The sequence below is a fragment of the Sceloporus occidentalis genome, unplaced genomic scaffold, assembly GCF_023333645.1.
Source record: "Sceloporus occidentalis isolate IW3139 unplaced genomic scaffold, rSceOcc1.0.p SCAF_7, whole genome shotgun sequence".
NCBI lineage: Eukaryota > Metazoa > Chordata > Lepidosauria > Squamata > Phrynosomatidae > Sceloporus > Sceloporus occidentalis.
This window is the reverse complement of record NW_028316987.1, coordinates 1,620,502-1,635,756: the sequence shown is the minus strand read 5'-3', so window position 1 is coordinate 1,635,756 and position 15,255 is coordinate 1,620,502. Positions and strand designations below refer to the sequence as shown.

Here is a 15,255-nt window from a genome sequence, read left to right as displayed (position 1 = left end):
TTAATTAAAATGATGGATAAAGGTAAAATAGAAATAAAGACCAAAGAAGAATTGGAAAAAAAGGGGATTCATGTTGAATCGTTCGCATATTTACAAATCAAAGCCAGATTTAAGGAAGACTTAGTAAAAGAAGGACTGGAGATACAGCCAAATGACTTAGATAAAATATTCTGGGATATAGATAAGGGAAAGACTGCCAAATTTTACAAGTTATTATCATCAAGAGATCTAGAACATGAGGTAATTACATCCAACATGATTAGGTGGGCTCAGGATGTGGGTCACACGATTAGCCTAGAAAACTGGGAAAACTCATGGAGAAAAACAAAAAAGTTTACGGTAGCTCAGGATTTGAAAGAAAATCATCTAAAAGTTGTTAATAGATGGTACTTGACGCCGTCAAGGTTATTCAAAATACACAATTCAAAAGAAAACAAATGTTGGAAGTGTGGTAGGGTTAAAGGAAGCTACTATCACGTATGGTGGTCCTGTTCTAAAGTTAAATGTTTTTGGAAAAAAATTCATGATGTCATACAAAAGATAATAAGAGTAAAACTCACTATGACACCTGAGCTTTATTTGCTCAATATGACTGCATTTCTGGGGTCTGAGATGGAGAAAAGGTACTGGAAAATAGCGTTATATTTTGTGACAGCCACTCGTATCCTAATTGCTAAAGTGTGGAAAACGATAACCTTGCCCAGTATAGACGATTGGATACAAAAAGTCTTGGAAATTAAAGCAATGGATAAATTAACTGCATTATTAAGGAATGAGGAATATAAAAGCAGTATTTGGACACCTTTTGAGGAATATGTGAACAAAAAATGGAATGTAAGAATGTAAGTGAAGCGTAAAGTAAAAATACAAAGTTATGTGAAGTACTTAGGCAATAGTTTTGTAATTCATTTATGTTATGTTGATATAGAGTATTTATACGAATAGATACAATGATATTACGAATGGAAGAGATATAATTGAGGAAGAACAGCAATAGAGAATATGTATAATGTATTAAATAGAGAGAATGTGCAAGGTCATATTATGCAATATTATTTGTGTATCTGTACCTGGTCTTGGCTAAACACAAAGAGGATGAAATAAGTGTGGAACTCATTGAATACACCATTATGATTGTTCACTTTTATTTTACTATTATTATTATTATAAATAAAGATTATTAACAAATAGATTCTTTGCTACATGCCCCTAAGTTTTACCCTTGATTTATCTACAGATCATAGCAAAATCCATAATTTTGGCCCCAAAACTTGCCCTTGACTTATACATGAAGTCAACTTATAGTTAAGTATATACGGTACATATATTTGTATATGAAGAATAAGTAGGACTGAATTCCTCTCATACTCAAATATGGACATGTCAGAAGATGCCTGCTACACTAGTCATCATAGTCAAAAAGAAATATATTAAAGTGACTTCACACAATACTATCTAAGGAAAGTAGAGAAAAAGAAATTCATACCACTGCAAGGTTAGTATGGTATTTAGGCATAGTGTTTTGATACATTTGACAGTTGTCTTTAATACTGTTTATGTGAATGCTTCTGAAATGATGGTGGATTCAAAGAATGACAAGTATAATAAGTTAAGTCACTGTGGCATAATGGATAGCATGTGGAAATGGTGACATGAAAAAGCAGAACTCATGTTCACCTTGACACTCGTTAACAATGCCACTTTTGTCCTTAGTTCTCCATCTGCACTGCACAAGTACACAGCTACCTCATAAGGAGATAGAAAAGAAAAATAACATGAAGTACAGTGGACCCCTGCCTTATGCGGGGGATCCGTTCCAGACCCCCCCCCCCGGCGTAAGGCGAATTTTGCCTATGCTCAAGCCCCATTCATTTGAATGGGGCTCGTGTATGCAGCAGCGCGCACACCACAGCCACACACTCCATTCAAATTAATGGGATGTGCCGCCCCTTTCACCCTGCGCGGCTTGAGCGTGTGTGCTCAAAGCCGCGTATAGCGTGCCCATGTATAACGTGGACACGCTGTACTTGATATGTGGAAGGTGTTTTGTCGCCACTGTTTTTATTCAATCATTTTCTCATGAGTGAATACCAGGAACAAACTATCTGAAGTCTCAAAAAGTATTTCCTACAAGACTTCAGTGACACCATTTCATTTCTTACAATACACATACATACAGAAGGCTCAAATATTATTTGAATATCAAGGTTAAGTGCTAACAAAAAACCTTCAGAGACACAAAAACCAGAAGAAATGCAATAAGGGTGAAGACGTTCATCAATTATACTCATAATTAGTTCTCAAACATCAATACTTATGAATAAGAAAAAGAGAAAATGAAATGAGCCACTACATGGCAAGTGGTCTACATATGGCAAAAAACAATTAAACTATAAAAAAATCTCAATTTCAGTATTATGGACTAACTGGTTGGAAATAATCATGTGTTATGGAAGCGAACTGTAGCACTTTAAACACATTGTCCTCTTAACATTAATAATCATCCTTGTGTGACTTCTATAGCTTGCTGCTTTGAAATCAGAGCTAATGGATATGGCCTTTGAGTTTGGTTGCAGACTAAGAAAGCCTGTATGTCACACATTTTCTACGTTTCCTGATCACCAGCAGAGATATATGAACCAGCAGTATGAATGTGGTAGTCAAGCTGAGCATCACACAGGAAAAACCAGCACATAAAGCAGGTTCCATGAAGAATCTCGATTATGAGACTACTGCATATGAAATGGGGCATTTATGAAGTTGAAACACATCATTTCTTTTCTCCTAATGTTCTTGCTTCAAACACTAATTCAGTTCTTATTGCCAATGATTATCTTGCTCTACTAAGGTGACTCTATGATTTACACTGGGAGGCCAAGAAGAAAAACCAGTAACACCTGCTGGATTAAGACACCACCCCACCATTTTTACCACAAACATCTAATTAGCAGCTGCATGTAGCCTGTGGCAACAATTCTCTCCTTCCTGGAAAGAGGGACAATATGCATGGTTGGAAAAACCCTCACCACCATACATCTTTAAGGTATCTAAAAATCTCATGAAGACCTGAATGTGGGTGAGAATGAGTGAAGAATGTTATCCTGATGAACCTGTGAACATGCCTTATGGCATACAATTGACATATAATCTACACATAGCACAGTACCATTGGTTTGGTTTAGACTTCTCTTTAAAATCAAAGTCCTCACTCTAAACCATATGCCTATTAAGACAGCTGAAATAACCTACATCTTACATTGACCTATCCTTTCAGCACATGTTAAATTCTCAAACTTTAAACAGATGCAATAGCGACAGCATTCTATTTGTTTAAACCTAAATCTACACTAAATGAGTGGGGTGAGTTCCAAATATTGTGCATATTCAAGCCCATATTTAAGTCCCATAGGCGCGCCCCATTGCCATTAATGGCAGTCACCCCACTGCGGATTTCCAAGTCCACGCCTCTCAAGTCTGCGGACCTGGAGGGGCGAGTGTATAATCTTTTCCCCCCTTTCTCAGCTCAGCTCCAATAGGAGATGTTTTCTTGGTTTAGAAAAAGCAGAAGCTCTAAGAAAGGAAGAGAAAGAATTCAAAAGGACAGCTGCAATGTGGGTGCTTGGAAAGCAGGATCCAAGAGAGCTTATATTCAAATAGAAATAAGGATCAACTAAAAACAATTTAAAAATTCAAAAAAGTAATGCTGTTAAAACACAGGCGTTGAAACAGTTTAAAGCACAAGTGAAACATGTGTTATATGCTGTCCCCTGTATCTGCCTCAAAGACAACACGGTTTCCTTTCTGCTGTGTGTAGAAAGGGGCTATATCTGCACTGCAGAAATAATCTAATTTAAGACCTCTTTAACTGTCATGGCTCAATGCTATCAAATACTGGAAATTGTAGTTTGTTGTGGCACCAGAGCTCTCTGACAGAGAAGACTAAATCTCCCACAAAATTACAATTCCCAGAATTCCAGAGCTTTTAGCTATGGCAGTTAAAGTGGTGTCAAACAGATTACTCCTGCGGATGCAGCCATACTCATGAATACACATCAAGGCTTTTGCAGAGAAACTAAATATGCCAAATCACTACTGGGCAGCAGCAGTAGGTGACACTGGTGGAAGATCTATCAGAGACAACAGCAGCAGCACTACAGCTAACACTTGTCAGTACTGCACAGAGGGAGGCTTGGTAAACCATCTTTTGAAGATATTTCACCATGGAAACCCTATATGAGACAATCCAACATGAAACAAAAGATAGTGCCACTCAGTGAACTACCAGAGTAGAGCAGAAGACAACTACAAGTAATACTGGGGCTAACAACACAACTGGACTCAAGCCAAAAGGATGTTCAGATGCTGACTTGCTCAGAGGAGAAACGAAAGTCCTAGACTGCACCACACATATTATAGGGACATGGAATTCAAGAATCGTGGATCGGGGAAGCGAGACATTCTAAAACAAAAAATAGAATGTATAAACATTGTACAGTACACTCTTTTTTAATGCGTGGGATCCATTCCGGACTCCCCCCTCCCACGTAAAAAAAAGTGTGTATGTTCGAGCCCCATTGAAAGTAATGGGGCTTGTGCATGGCACTGCAGCACACATGCACCATGGCGCACGCTCCATTAATCTTAATGGGATGTGCCGCCCCTTGCGCCCCGCACAGCTTTCAGCATATGCTGAAAGCCACGTATAGTGCGTTCACGTATGACGCAGGCGCACTGTAATTCTCAGGGAGAGTGAGTTGAAGTGAACAGGAATGATAGTTTGAGTCAGATAATTACAAATACACAAGAAAGCTGACAGGAAAAAAATCAAGTCATTTGAGATGTGGTGCTGGAGAAGAGTTCTGCAGATATCATGGACTGCTAAAAAGACAAATGAATGAGTCCTAGAGCAAATCATGCCTGAACTCTCCCTAGAATATGACTAAACTAAGGTTGCCATACTTTGGACATATCATGAGAAGACATGGCTCACCAGAAAAGACAATAATCTTTGATAAGGTAGAAGGCAGTAGGAAAAGAGGAAGGCCACATTCCAGATGGATAGACTCAGCCAAACAAACCATGGCTCTGAGTCTGCTAGTCCTGAGAATGCTGGTTGGGTGACTTGGAGGAGGTCTCCCATTCATGGGCTCACCATAAGTCAAAGTCGACTTGATGCCAGTTAACAACAACAAATAGGCTAGGACTTCCATGTGTTTCTGACTTTTTTTTTCTTTTTGAGGCCCTGAGGATGTCAATCCATGTATTTTCTCTAAAACCAGCTATCTATACTTCACAATGGATGGGGTTTGACTTTGCCATATTTCTGAGCATCCCCAAGATGTTTTAGGACCAAAAGAGAGACTGTTAAAAAAATTAAAGAAAACAGGAAGTGAGCTCAAGTCTGTCTGAGTGCCACTTTTTAAAAATGTTTCTTTTGGGCCCGACAACAGCTCATGGGCTCCAAACCAAGAAAAAAAAGGTCCTTAGGCTATAAGGCTTGTTGGGTGCCTAAAAATTCAAAATATTTGCAGGGATGATGACATAATACCAGGTGGAGCCTTCCAAGGCCCCAAGGAAGGCCAATGCAATTGTCCAATGATAGCAAGTGCCCATCCCTGATTTTAAAAAGATATACTAGACATGAGAGTTACAGGCTTATTTGTTGAAAGGTTGCTGTGGCCAAATAACTAAGTGCAGTTAGGGCTTCACATTTGTATCCTTCTGAAGAGCTGGATTTCATCACATCTAGTCTGATCTTCAACAGTACCAAACTGGGACAGGGGAAGCAAACTGAATGCAGAAAGTGCTGACATGCTTTCTTTAAAAAATATATTCAAAGGGGAAAAATGTTAATTTATTCCTCTAAAACAACCAAGTGTCTTGTAGTACCTTTAAGACTAATGGACTTATTTAAGTATTAGCTTTTATGGATTAGAATCATTTCATCAGAAGGAAGGAATACATGCACAGAAGCTTTCCCACAGTAGTCCATCCATCTGGGAAAGGAATGGTAATTCATGAAAGCTCATGATTAAATACATGTGTTGTTGTTGTTAACTGCCTTCGAGTCAGCCAGACTCACGGCACCTCTCTGGATGAGACACCTCCAGCACCCCCTATTCTCTGTTGTTCTGCATAGGTCCTGCAGATTTCTGCTACCTTCTATCTTACCTAACATTACTGTCTTTTCTAATGAGTCATACTTTCCCATGATGTGCCCAAAATACAACAGGCTCAGCTTCATCATCTTGGCTTCTAGGGAGAGTTCAGGCTTGATCTGTTCTAGGATTCATTTGTTTGTCTTTTTGGCCATCCATAGTATGTGATGCTCTTCTCCAGCACCACATTTCAAATGGATTAGTTCTTTCTGTCTACTTTCTTCACTGTCCAGTACACATCCATACATGGTAATAGGGAATATAATGGCTTGGCTGATTCTCTTTCATGGCTGCCTTACGCATTCCTAGTCTTATTTTTTCAATGCATCTTCTGGTCTGATCAATGTTTGAGCCAAGGTATGGAAAATCTTTAACTAGTTTGATTTCTTCATTATCTTCCATTGTCATTTGTTTTCTGTATGTTCAGCAGTAAGCCTGCCTTTGCACTTTCTTCTTTGACCTTCTTCCTCCTATCTACACTCCTCCTCCTTCTGAATCTAAACCTGCTCTTCATATGATGTTTTCTGTGTACGGTTTAAACAAGCAGGTGATAGAATGCAGCCTTGCCTGACCCCTTATTGGGAACCATTCTATCTCTCCAAATTCAGTTCTAACAGCAGCTTCTTATCTTAAATACAGATTTCTCATCAGAAACTATCAAATGTAGTGGCACTCCCATGTCTTTAAGAGTGTTCCATAGCTTTTTGTGATCTATGTAGTCAAACGCTTCGGTGTAGTAGTCTATAATATACATACTTAATTTCTTCTGTAATTCTGTGGTGCTCTCTATTAACCATTGTATGTTAGCAATGTGGTCCGCAATGCCTCTTCCTTTCCTGAACCTCACTTGCACCTGTGGGATTTTTCTCTCCATGTTTGATTGGAGTCTATGCTGCAGAATTTTGGGCAGAATTTTGCTTGCATGAGAAATTAATGCTATGGTTCAATGGTTGCTACAGTCTTTTGTCTCCTTTTTTATGGATGGGGATATATATTGATCATTTCCAGTCTGTTGGCCTTCTTTTTGTTTTGTTAGCAGCTTTTAGTTAACACTAGAGTTGATTCTTTCGTGTGGATTGTAGTAATTCAGCTGGAATATCATCTGTTCCTGGTTATTTTTTCTTTGTTTTGTACACCTTGCTCTCCAGAATTTGGCTTTCATCTTCATATGGATCTTCATTCCATGTGTCATTCTTTTTTCATCTCTTTTATATAGCTCTTCTGTGTGTTGCTTCCATTGTCTCTTTATTTCTTCGTGGTCTCGTAGTATGTAAAGCATCCCCATCCTTGCTTTGAACTTTCTTTTGAGTTCCAGGATCTTATGGAAGAGACTCCCATTGTTGCTACCGTTTTCTCTTTCTCTGCATTTAATATTATAATGGTCCTCTTTATTCTTGAGCAACAGTCATTGGACAGTTGCATTTACAGTTCTCGTTTTGTTCTTATCTCATTTTTCTTTTGCGTCTCTTCTTTCCTTAACTGCTTGAAGCATTTCATCTGATATCCATGGTGTCTTCTCTTTCCTCTTGGCCACTGAAAGGGTCTTCCTACATTCTTGCTTGATTATATCCCTGGTTTCTGACCACAATTCTTCTGGTTCCTGTTCAATCATGCTTAATAGTGCTAATCTACTTCTTACATTGCCTGTAAAGTCTGTTGCAATACTGTTCAGATCATAATTTGATATAACTGTTTTTGCTTTTTTCTTCAGCTTCACTCTAATTTTTGATATAAGTGGTTCATAATCTGTACTACTGGCCTAATTTGGCTGCAAGAACAGAGCTTCTCCATCTTCTGCTTCCAATTATATAGTCTATCTGATTTTTGTATTGACTATCTGGTGATGTTCATGTGTACAGTCTCCTCTCTGGTTGTATGAAGCAGGTATTTGCAATAAATAGGTTGCTGGCCTCACAAACTTCTATCAGTCAGTCTCCTGCTTCGTTTCTTGAGCCTAGTCTGAATTTTCCTACTGTTTTGGATTCTTCTGTTGTGCTTACTTTAGCATTCCAGTCATCTACAATTAGTTTGAAGTCCTACGTTAGGAGACTAACAATCAGGGGTGCAGGAGCACCAGGGCATCTCCACCACCATGCCATCAATGCTGCCTCCATTGCTCTAAGTGAGGAACTAAAGGGGGGGGGGGACAAGATGGCAGGACAAAAGGGGAGAGGACTTGGGAGGAAGACCAACAGAGTATGACAAAAGGATGGAAGGACTGATGGCAAATGAAGAATCAGAGGCAAAGAAGGAGAAGGAGAATTGAGGGGTCGGGAAGGGGAAGCAACTGAGTCAAGAACAAAGGGATGTATGGAATAATAGAGTAACAGAGAGCTACTGGGCAGCAACAGTAGTGATGGGTGACACTGATATAAAGATATCACAAAGAGAAGAGCAGTGACACCTTAGCTAACACTTGTTAGTGCCACGTGACACCTTAGCTAACACTTGTTAGTGCCACGTGAAGGGAGGCAAAGGTAACCTCATTGCAAGACCCTTTCACCAAGAAAACCCTGTGATGAGATAGCCCAAATGAAATAAAAGTGAGATATTACAAAAAGAGAAATAATAAGGAGAAGCAATGGGAAATCACAGCAGAGAGTTGACCAAAGGCACAAAGATGGGTACTCAAACTGCAGAAATGATCAGCAATGCAAAACTTGTCTGCAGCAGCACTATGCACTTTATAGGACCATGGAATGTGAGAAGCATAAGCCAGGGGAAGCTAGTCATAGTAAACAAGGGAACAGAATGCATAACAATACTAGAGGTGAGGGAGCTAAAATGGACAGGATTGGGCCACTTTGAATCAGGTAACGACACAGTGTTCTACTCAGGAAATGAAAAGACACAAAAAATGGTGTGGCTTTCATATAAGGAAATATAGCAAAAGTAATTGAAGGATACAACACAAAATTGGACCAAATGAAAAAGGCTTCAGAGAAAACCTATAAATACCAACATAATCCAAGTATATGCACCAACACAGAGACAAAGGATGAAGAAATTGAGAGAATCTATGAAGGAATTCAGGAAGAAACCAACCCAGGATTTCAAATTTAAATACATCCGTACATCTTACAGGCACCACAACACTTTCAATTTTTCAAACTTCTATCTACAGTCACACCTCATTTCTTGCAGACTTCATGTCTGCAGTCTTGGACATTCACAGAGGGGCGACCTCTGTTATTGTCAAGTGGGTGGGCGCTCATGTGCACACGCCCCTTTCAAGCCAATGGAATATCAGCAAGTCTCTGTTTTGGCGGGTGGGGGGGGTCCAAAACGGATCCCCAACAAAAACAGAGAGCCGTCTCTTTTACAAGTATCTTTCTGAAGGTAGGTATGGCCAAAATCCAAACAAAAAATAAAGCAGCATGTAGATGCCACTAAGACAGCAACTATTACATTAAGACATACTACTGACAAAGCATTCACAAAGCATGTTTCCTACTCAATCAAGAAGTTCTACAGATAAGGTGTTAAGACGAGACCAAAAGAAAGAATCCAATCATTTATACACAAAGTGCTGGAACAGATGGCCCTGAAAGTCTGGCTCAACGCTGGCTTGGGGGTGTGCCATTTAGACATGACATGCCCCAAGCTGCCCAGTAGCTGCACTGGCGATTACATGCAGGCATACTTCCAGGTGACTTGGAGGTTTGGTGTTCATATGCCACTCGCCCCAGAGCTGACAAAAAGCCACTCTAGAGACAAAGGGGCGGTTTTCCCCACCCCAAATAGGAGTGCTCCTGTTTGGGGCGGAAACTGGCCGGACTGGGGCAGCAGTGTGCAATTGCCATGGCCCCAATCCGGCTTCCTCAGGAGCTGCATCATGCCGCCCCTTTGGGACCGTCTGTTTCACCCCTAAGTTTTAGTATTTTAAACCCTGCACAAAATCAATCTGAAGGCAGTATGCAAGAGAAGAGATTCTAATGGAAAGCATATGATAGGTAGCTAGTCCATTTTCATTTTGTCTGTTGAGACATCCAGCTGTTTTAACTGCAGAAGGAAAAATACTGGGAAAGTTCTTTCTTCATAACTTCATGAGAATCCAGTTTTAAAACATCAAAGAAAAAGACTGAGGTTATGGTATTTAAATTGTTTTTTTTTAAATGGGAACGCAAATCAACAGCTGGCAACATGGCTCAAATTCCTGTCTTTTGACCTTAGTCAAAATTGGAATATTTCCAACGCTAAATTCAGCTGTTTTATTTATTTGTGTGTTCCTAAAGAATAGTCGGGAAAGTGGGTTTTTTCTTTAAAAAATCCTGCAGAAGCCTCTCACTGGCCTTGGATGTTATGAAAAGTGAGGAAATCGGCTTCATCTAGTTTAAGAATAAAGAAGCTAGGAAGATCAGGGGGAGCCAAGTTTGAAGTTTGTTTTTTGCTTGTTTACATGAGCTCAGTGTTCACACCCTTTTGCAAAATGGGAATACTGTAGCATTTGAGGGCAAAGGCTACTGTTCACCCAGGCACTATTCATAGGAAGGGAAGCAATCAAAAAGAATTACCAGACACACAAATGCAATCATGCATCTCCTGCAGCCACTTTCTCTGTAGACACTACCACTCTTTCCATTTCTATCCCATAATGCTGGTCTTTCCTAGACTACACAGATTCAGTCTCATCTTTCATTGTTTTGGGAACATTAACTGTCAAACCTACCAAGACCAGGAGCCCTTTTACATCACACAATGCACTGTGACTCCACTTTGCAACTGCCACACTTCCCTCTGATGGAATCCTGAGATTTGCAGTTTAGAAAGAGGCATTTAGAATTCTCAGACAGAGAGAAGTCTAGTTCATCTCCAAAGTATAAACTCTAAGATCCCACAGAATGCAGCCCTGGTAGTGGAATCATAATGCTGTAACTATGTAATGTGAAAGGGCTCCAGAAGCAAGGCTATCTATACCTACACATGCCCCTTTCATTTAGAATCATAGAGTTGGAAGAGACCGCAAGGGCCATCCAGTCCAACCCCATTCTGCCATGCAGGAACTCTCAATCAAAGCATCCCCGACAGATGGCCATCCAGCCTCTGTCTAAAGACCTCCAAGGAAGGAGACTCCACTACACTCCAAGGGAGTTTGTTCCACTGTCAGACAGCCCTTACTGTCAGGAAATTCCTCCTAATGTTGAGCCTGAATCTCTTTTCCTGTAGTTTGCATCCATGAAAAGATTCCACCTAAACATCAGGAAGAATTTCCTGACAGTCAGGGCTGTTTGACAGTGGAACACACTCCTTCCTCGGAGAGTGGTGGAGTCTCCTTCCTTGGAGGTCTTTAGACAGAGGCTGGATGGCCATCTGTCAGGAATGCTCCAACTACACCTTAAAACACCAAAGCCAGATCCAGATGTAGTCATACCTGATCAACCCACTGAAATCAATGGGACATGTTAGTGATGACTACCCTAAACCAGGTTGATTTCACTGGGCGTACTCTAAGTGATTTAACCCTACGTTTGACCAAACGTTTTATCATTTGCATTTCAACCATTCTGCCCATGGCTACCCCAACCTCTCACAACTATTCTTTTTAGATTTCTCCAAAATTCATTCCTTTTTGTGTGACACACAACAGGTAAGCTTTGCACCTCAACACCAGTCTGCGTAGCATGCTATCCTCCAGCCTCCACTCCTGACCACTAGACTCCCTTCCACACTGCAAGACAGGCTGCTTCTCATCACCCTCCACCCCATACAAAACGAAAGGGTTCTACAGAGCGTACATTACTATCTATGTGCTGGTGATAACACCACACTCTGTATCCCCACACACACATCTAAAGTCGCTTGGCTTGAAGCTACCGGTCCTCTACTTTCTTATGTGCCATCAAGTCCTTACCGATTTATGGAGATCCTAAAGGGGTTTTCTTGGCAGGTTTCTTCAGAGGAGATTTGTCACTGTCATCCTCTAAGGCTGAGAGGGTGCGACTTGCCCAAGATCACCCATGGGTTTCATGGCTGGGTGGGGAATCGAATCCTGGTCTTCAGGGTCACAGTCCAACACTGGAGCCACTACACCGCACTCGGCCCATTCGCACTACAGATGACCCTCCGTTTTCATGGGGGATCCATCACAGACCCCCTGTGAAAACGCAGGCTCGCACGTATTCAAGCCCCATAGGCTTTAATGGGGTGTGCCCCAGCGTGCGCGCCATAGGAAACAGCGGGTATTTGAGGGCGTGGATCTCAGATCTCAGAAGTTAACCAGCAGCAACCGTACGTTGTCATAGTGTTATTATTTCACTTCAGACTGTGGAATCCTGGGATTTTTAGTTTGACAAGGCACTAGAGCTCTCTGGCTGAGGCCTCTAAATGAGACAGACAGAAACAAATGGCAGAACTTGCCCATAGGGAAAGACTGGGAAATACAGTACTTGGCCATAGGGAAACACGGGAGCATACTTTCCGATATGGCAAGCATTCTCCAATGGTTCCCTATGGACAATAGTACACACTGGAGAAATAACCCGGCTTGGCCCCGCTTTAACTCTTTGTCTAGCTCCTTGCTATGGAATTCTGGGAGTTCCGCTCCGCTCTGGGCCCACAACAAGCTCCAACTCCCAGAATTCCATAGCCCTGAGCCTCCTTGCTTCCTTCCACACCTACCTTGTCGAGGCAGTTCACCTTCTCGGTCGGGTAGACGATCTTGCCGCAGCGGGCGCAGCTGGGGTTCATGGCGGCGAAGGCGAAGGCGGGGAGGTGGGCTTTCTTTTTGGCAAGAGGGAGGGAGGAGGAGGAGGAGGAGAGGCAGGAAGCAGCCCCGGCGACGGCTGGGATCCGACTGAAGAAGAAGAAGAAGGGGGGAAAGGGGCGCGGCGACTAGACGAGAGGCTCTCTGTCGCCTCCTCCTGTTGCGCGCTCCTTCCTTCACTCGCTCGCTCGCTCGCGCGCCCCAGCCAATCAGCTTACTCGCGTTGGCTGCCTCGTCCGCGCTCCAGCCAATCAATCTCGCGCCCGAGGAGCCAATCAGCTACTCTCGCTCGCTCCCTTGTCCGCGCGCCAGCCAGCCAGTTTCTATCTAGTCAGTCTAGGCAACGGCTCGCGCTCCCTCCCTCCGTCTTCCTCATCCGCGCGCCGCAGTCAGCCAGCCAATGGGTAGCGCTCGCTCGCTCGACCCCGCCCTCTTCCTTGCCCGCGTGCCTGCCAGTCTGTCAATCAATCAGTCAGTCAGCCAATGGCTAGCGCTCGCTCCCTCCCTCGACCCCGCCCTCTTCCTTGCCCGCGCGCCTGCCAGTCTGTCAATCAGTCAGTTAGTCAGCCAATGGCTAGCGCCCGCTCCCTCCCTCCACCCCGCCCTCTTCCTTGCCCTCGCGCCTGCCAGTCAGTCAATCAGTCATTCAGTCAACGGCTCGCGCTCGCTCGCTCGATCCCGCCCCTCTTCCTTGTCCGCACGCCAGCTAGTCAGTCAGTCAGTCAGCCAATGGCTAGCGCTGCCTCCCTCCCTTCCTTCTTCGACCCCGCCTTCTTCCTTGTGCACGCGCGCGCCGTCCAGTCAATCAGTCAACGAGGGCTCACGCTCGCTCACTCCTTCGCCCGCGCGCCAGCCAGCCCCGCCCTCTTCCCTCGCCCGCGCGTGCGCGCCAGCTCTTCAGTCGACGGCTCGCGCTCGCTTCCGCGCGCCAGCAAATCAAATGAGTCAGTCTCAGCGGAGGCGCGCGCGTGCCTTGAGGCAACTAGTAACGGTTGAAAGGAAAGGGAGGGGGCGGGGTCGTCGTTTTCGTGAGGGGAGTGTTAACACATCGCCACACAGCCGCCCCCAGAGGCAGGGCTTCCGGTTCCTCCTTGGTCAAAAAATAAAATGTACTCAAAAAACAACAACCCACACATACACAAAAGAACACCCACCACAAAAACCACTCCCTTGTGTGAATAAGTACTGAGCAGTGTACAATACCCAGTTGGCTGCTGTGAGGGAAAGCGCCATTGAAGTCAGTGGCGGCTGTGAGGAATGAAAGGCTGCCACGCAATAAATGGCCAAAGAGCGGGGCTTGGTTTTGTATTTCTTTCTGTAAACAACTTACGTGGCGCTTGGGTTGGGACCAGATGTCACAACCGCAAAGGAAGGCGAGGCGCCACAAAATGTAGGACGTTCAAAGCTAGAAATACTCCTAAATGCATGCTTCTTAGTCATGCTCAAAATGGAGGACGTTTTGGGATTCCTCCTGGACAGGAGGTTGGAATGTAGGACGGTCCTGGAAAAGGAGGACGCCTAGTCACTGGTTGGAAGAGCCAGGAATCCATGTAAATGGAGGACATTACAATAAAATAGCATAAAGCAGTGTTGGGGCAGAGCTTTACTGTGGACGGTTGTGTTTTTAAACAACCACACCCTAATTGTCTAAACAAAAAGTCTCACAAAACTACACTTCCCAGGATTCCCCAGCAATGAGCCAGGGCAGTTAAAGCAGCTTCAAAATGGATTGTTTGGACATCAGACACCTATTAGCTTGGCCAGAGTTCTTTTATCTTTAAAGCCTTGTGACAAGCAGCAATTCAACAAGTAGAAAAACAACACACTTCCTGTTGAATTTCTAAATGTTGTCTGGGTTTCAAAAGGCACAGGAATGGCAGGTTTCCTTCTGGTTGCAGCACTTTCTTCTCCACAGAAGTAACAAGACACTTTTTAGAACAGTGGCTTCTTTATTAAGGCAGCTTTTAAAATGGCCACTTTAACTACATTGTGTACCTTTCTGCTATTCCATTTTGTTTTGGATCTCTGTAAACTGCCCTCAGAACATAAAAGGTGGAGCGAGAATTCAAATAGTGAACATATTAAGCAATAGGGAAACCCAAACCTGTTGAACACTATGTTCTGGAGAAATACCTATAAATGTCAGTACTGTATCTTTCCTGAACAGTAAAGCAGTATTGCCTAACATTTGTGGGTCACAAACTGAGATCTTTCCAAGTCTTGAGATTGAAGACTATGGTCCAAAACACACTGCAGAACTAATCCAATTTGAGACCACTTTAACTGCCCTGGCTCAATCCTATGGAATTATGGGAACTGCAGTGTTTGTGAGACATTTAGCCTTCTCTGTTCAGAGAGCTCTGGTGCCACAATAAACTACACCTCCCAGGATTC

The 15,255-nt window shown here is 42.9% G+C and overlaps 1 protein-coding gene across 1 annotated transcript in view; it reads right to left on the bottom strand.

Moving 5' to 3' along the window:
• Positions 1-13,159, bottom strand: part of LOC149308997 (LIM and SH3 domain protein 1) — a 68,925-nt gene extending 55,766 nt beyond the window's left edge. Inside the window, exon 1 of the mRNA XM_089531602.1 lies at positions 12,777-13,159. Coding sequence (XP_089387728.1) covers positions 12,777-12,845 — 69 coding nt within the window. The 5' untranslated portion in view covers positions 12,846-13,159. The remainder of the gene's footprint in view (positions 1-12,776) is intronic.
• Between the last annotated feature and the right edge of the window lie 2,096 nt (positions 13,160-15,255).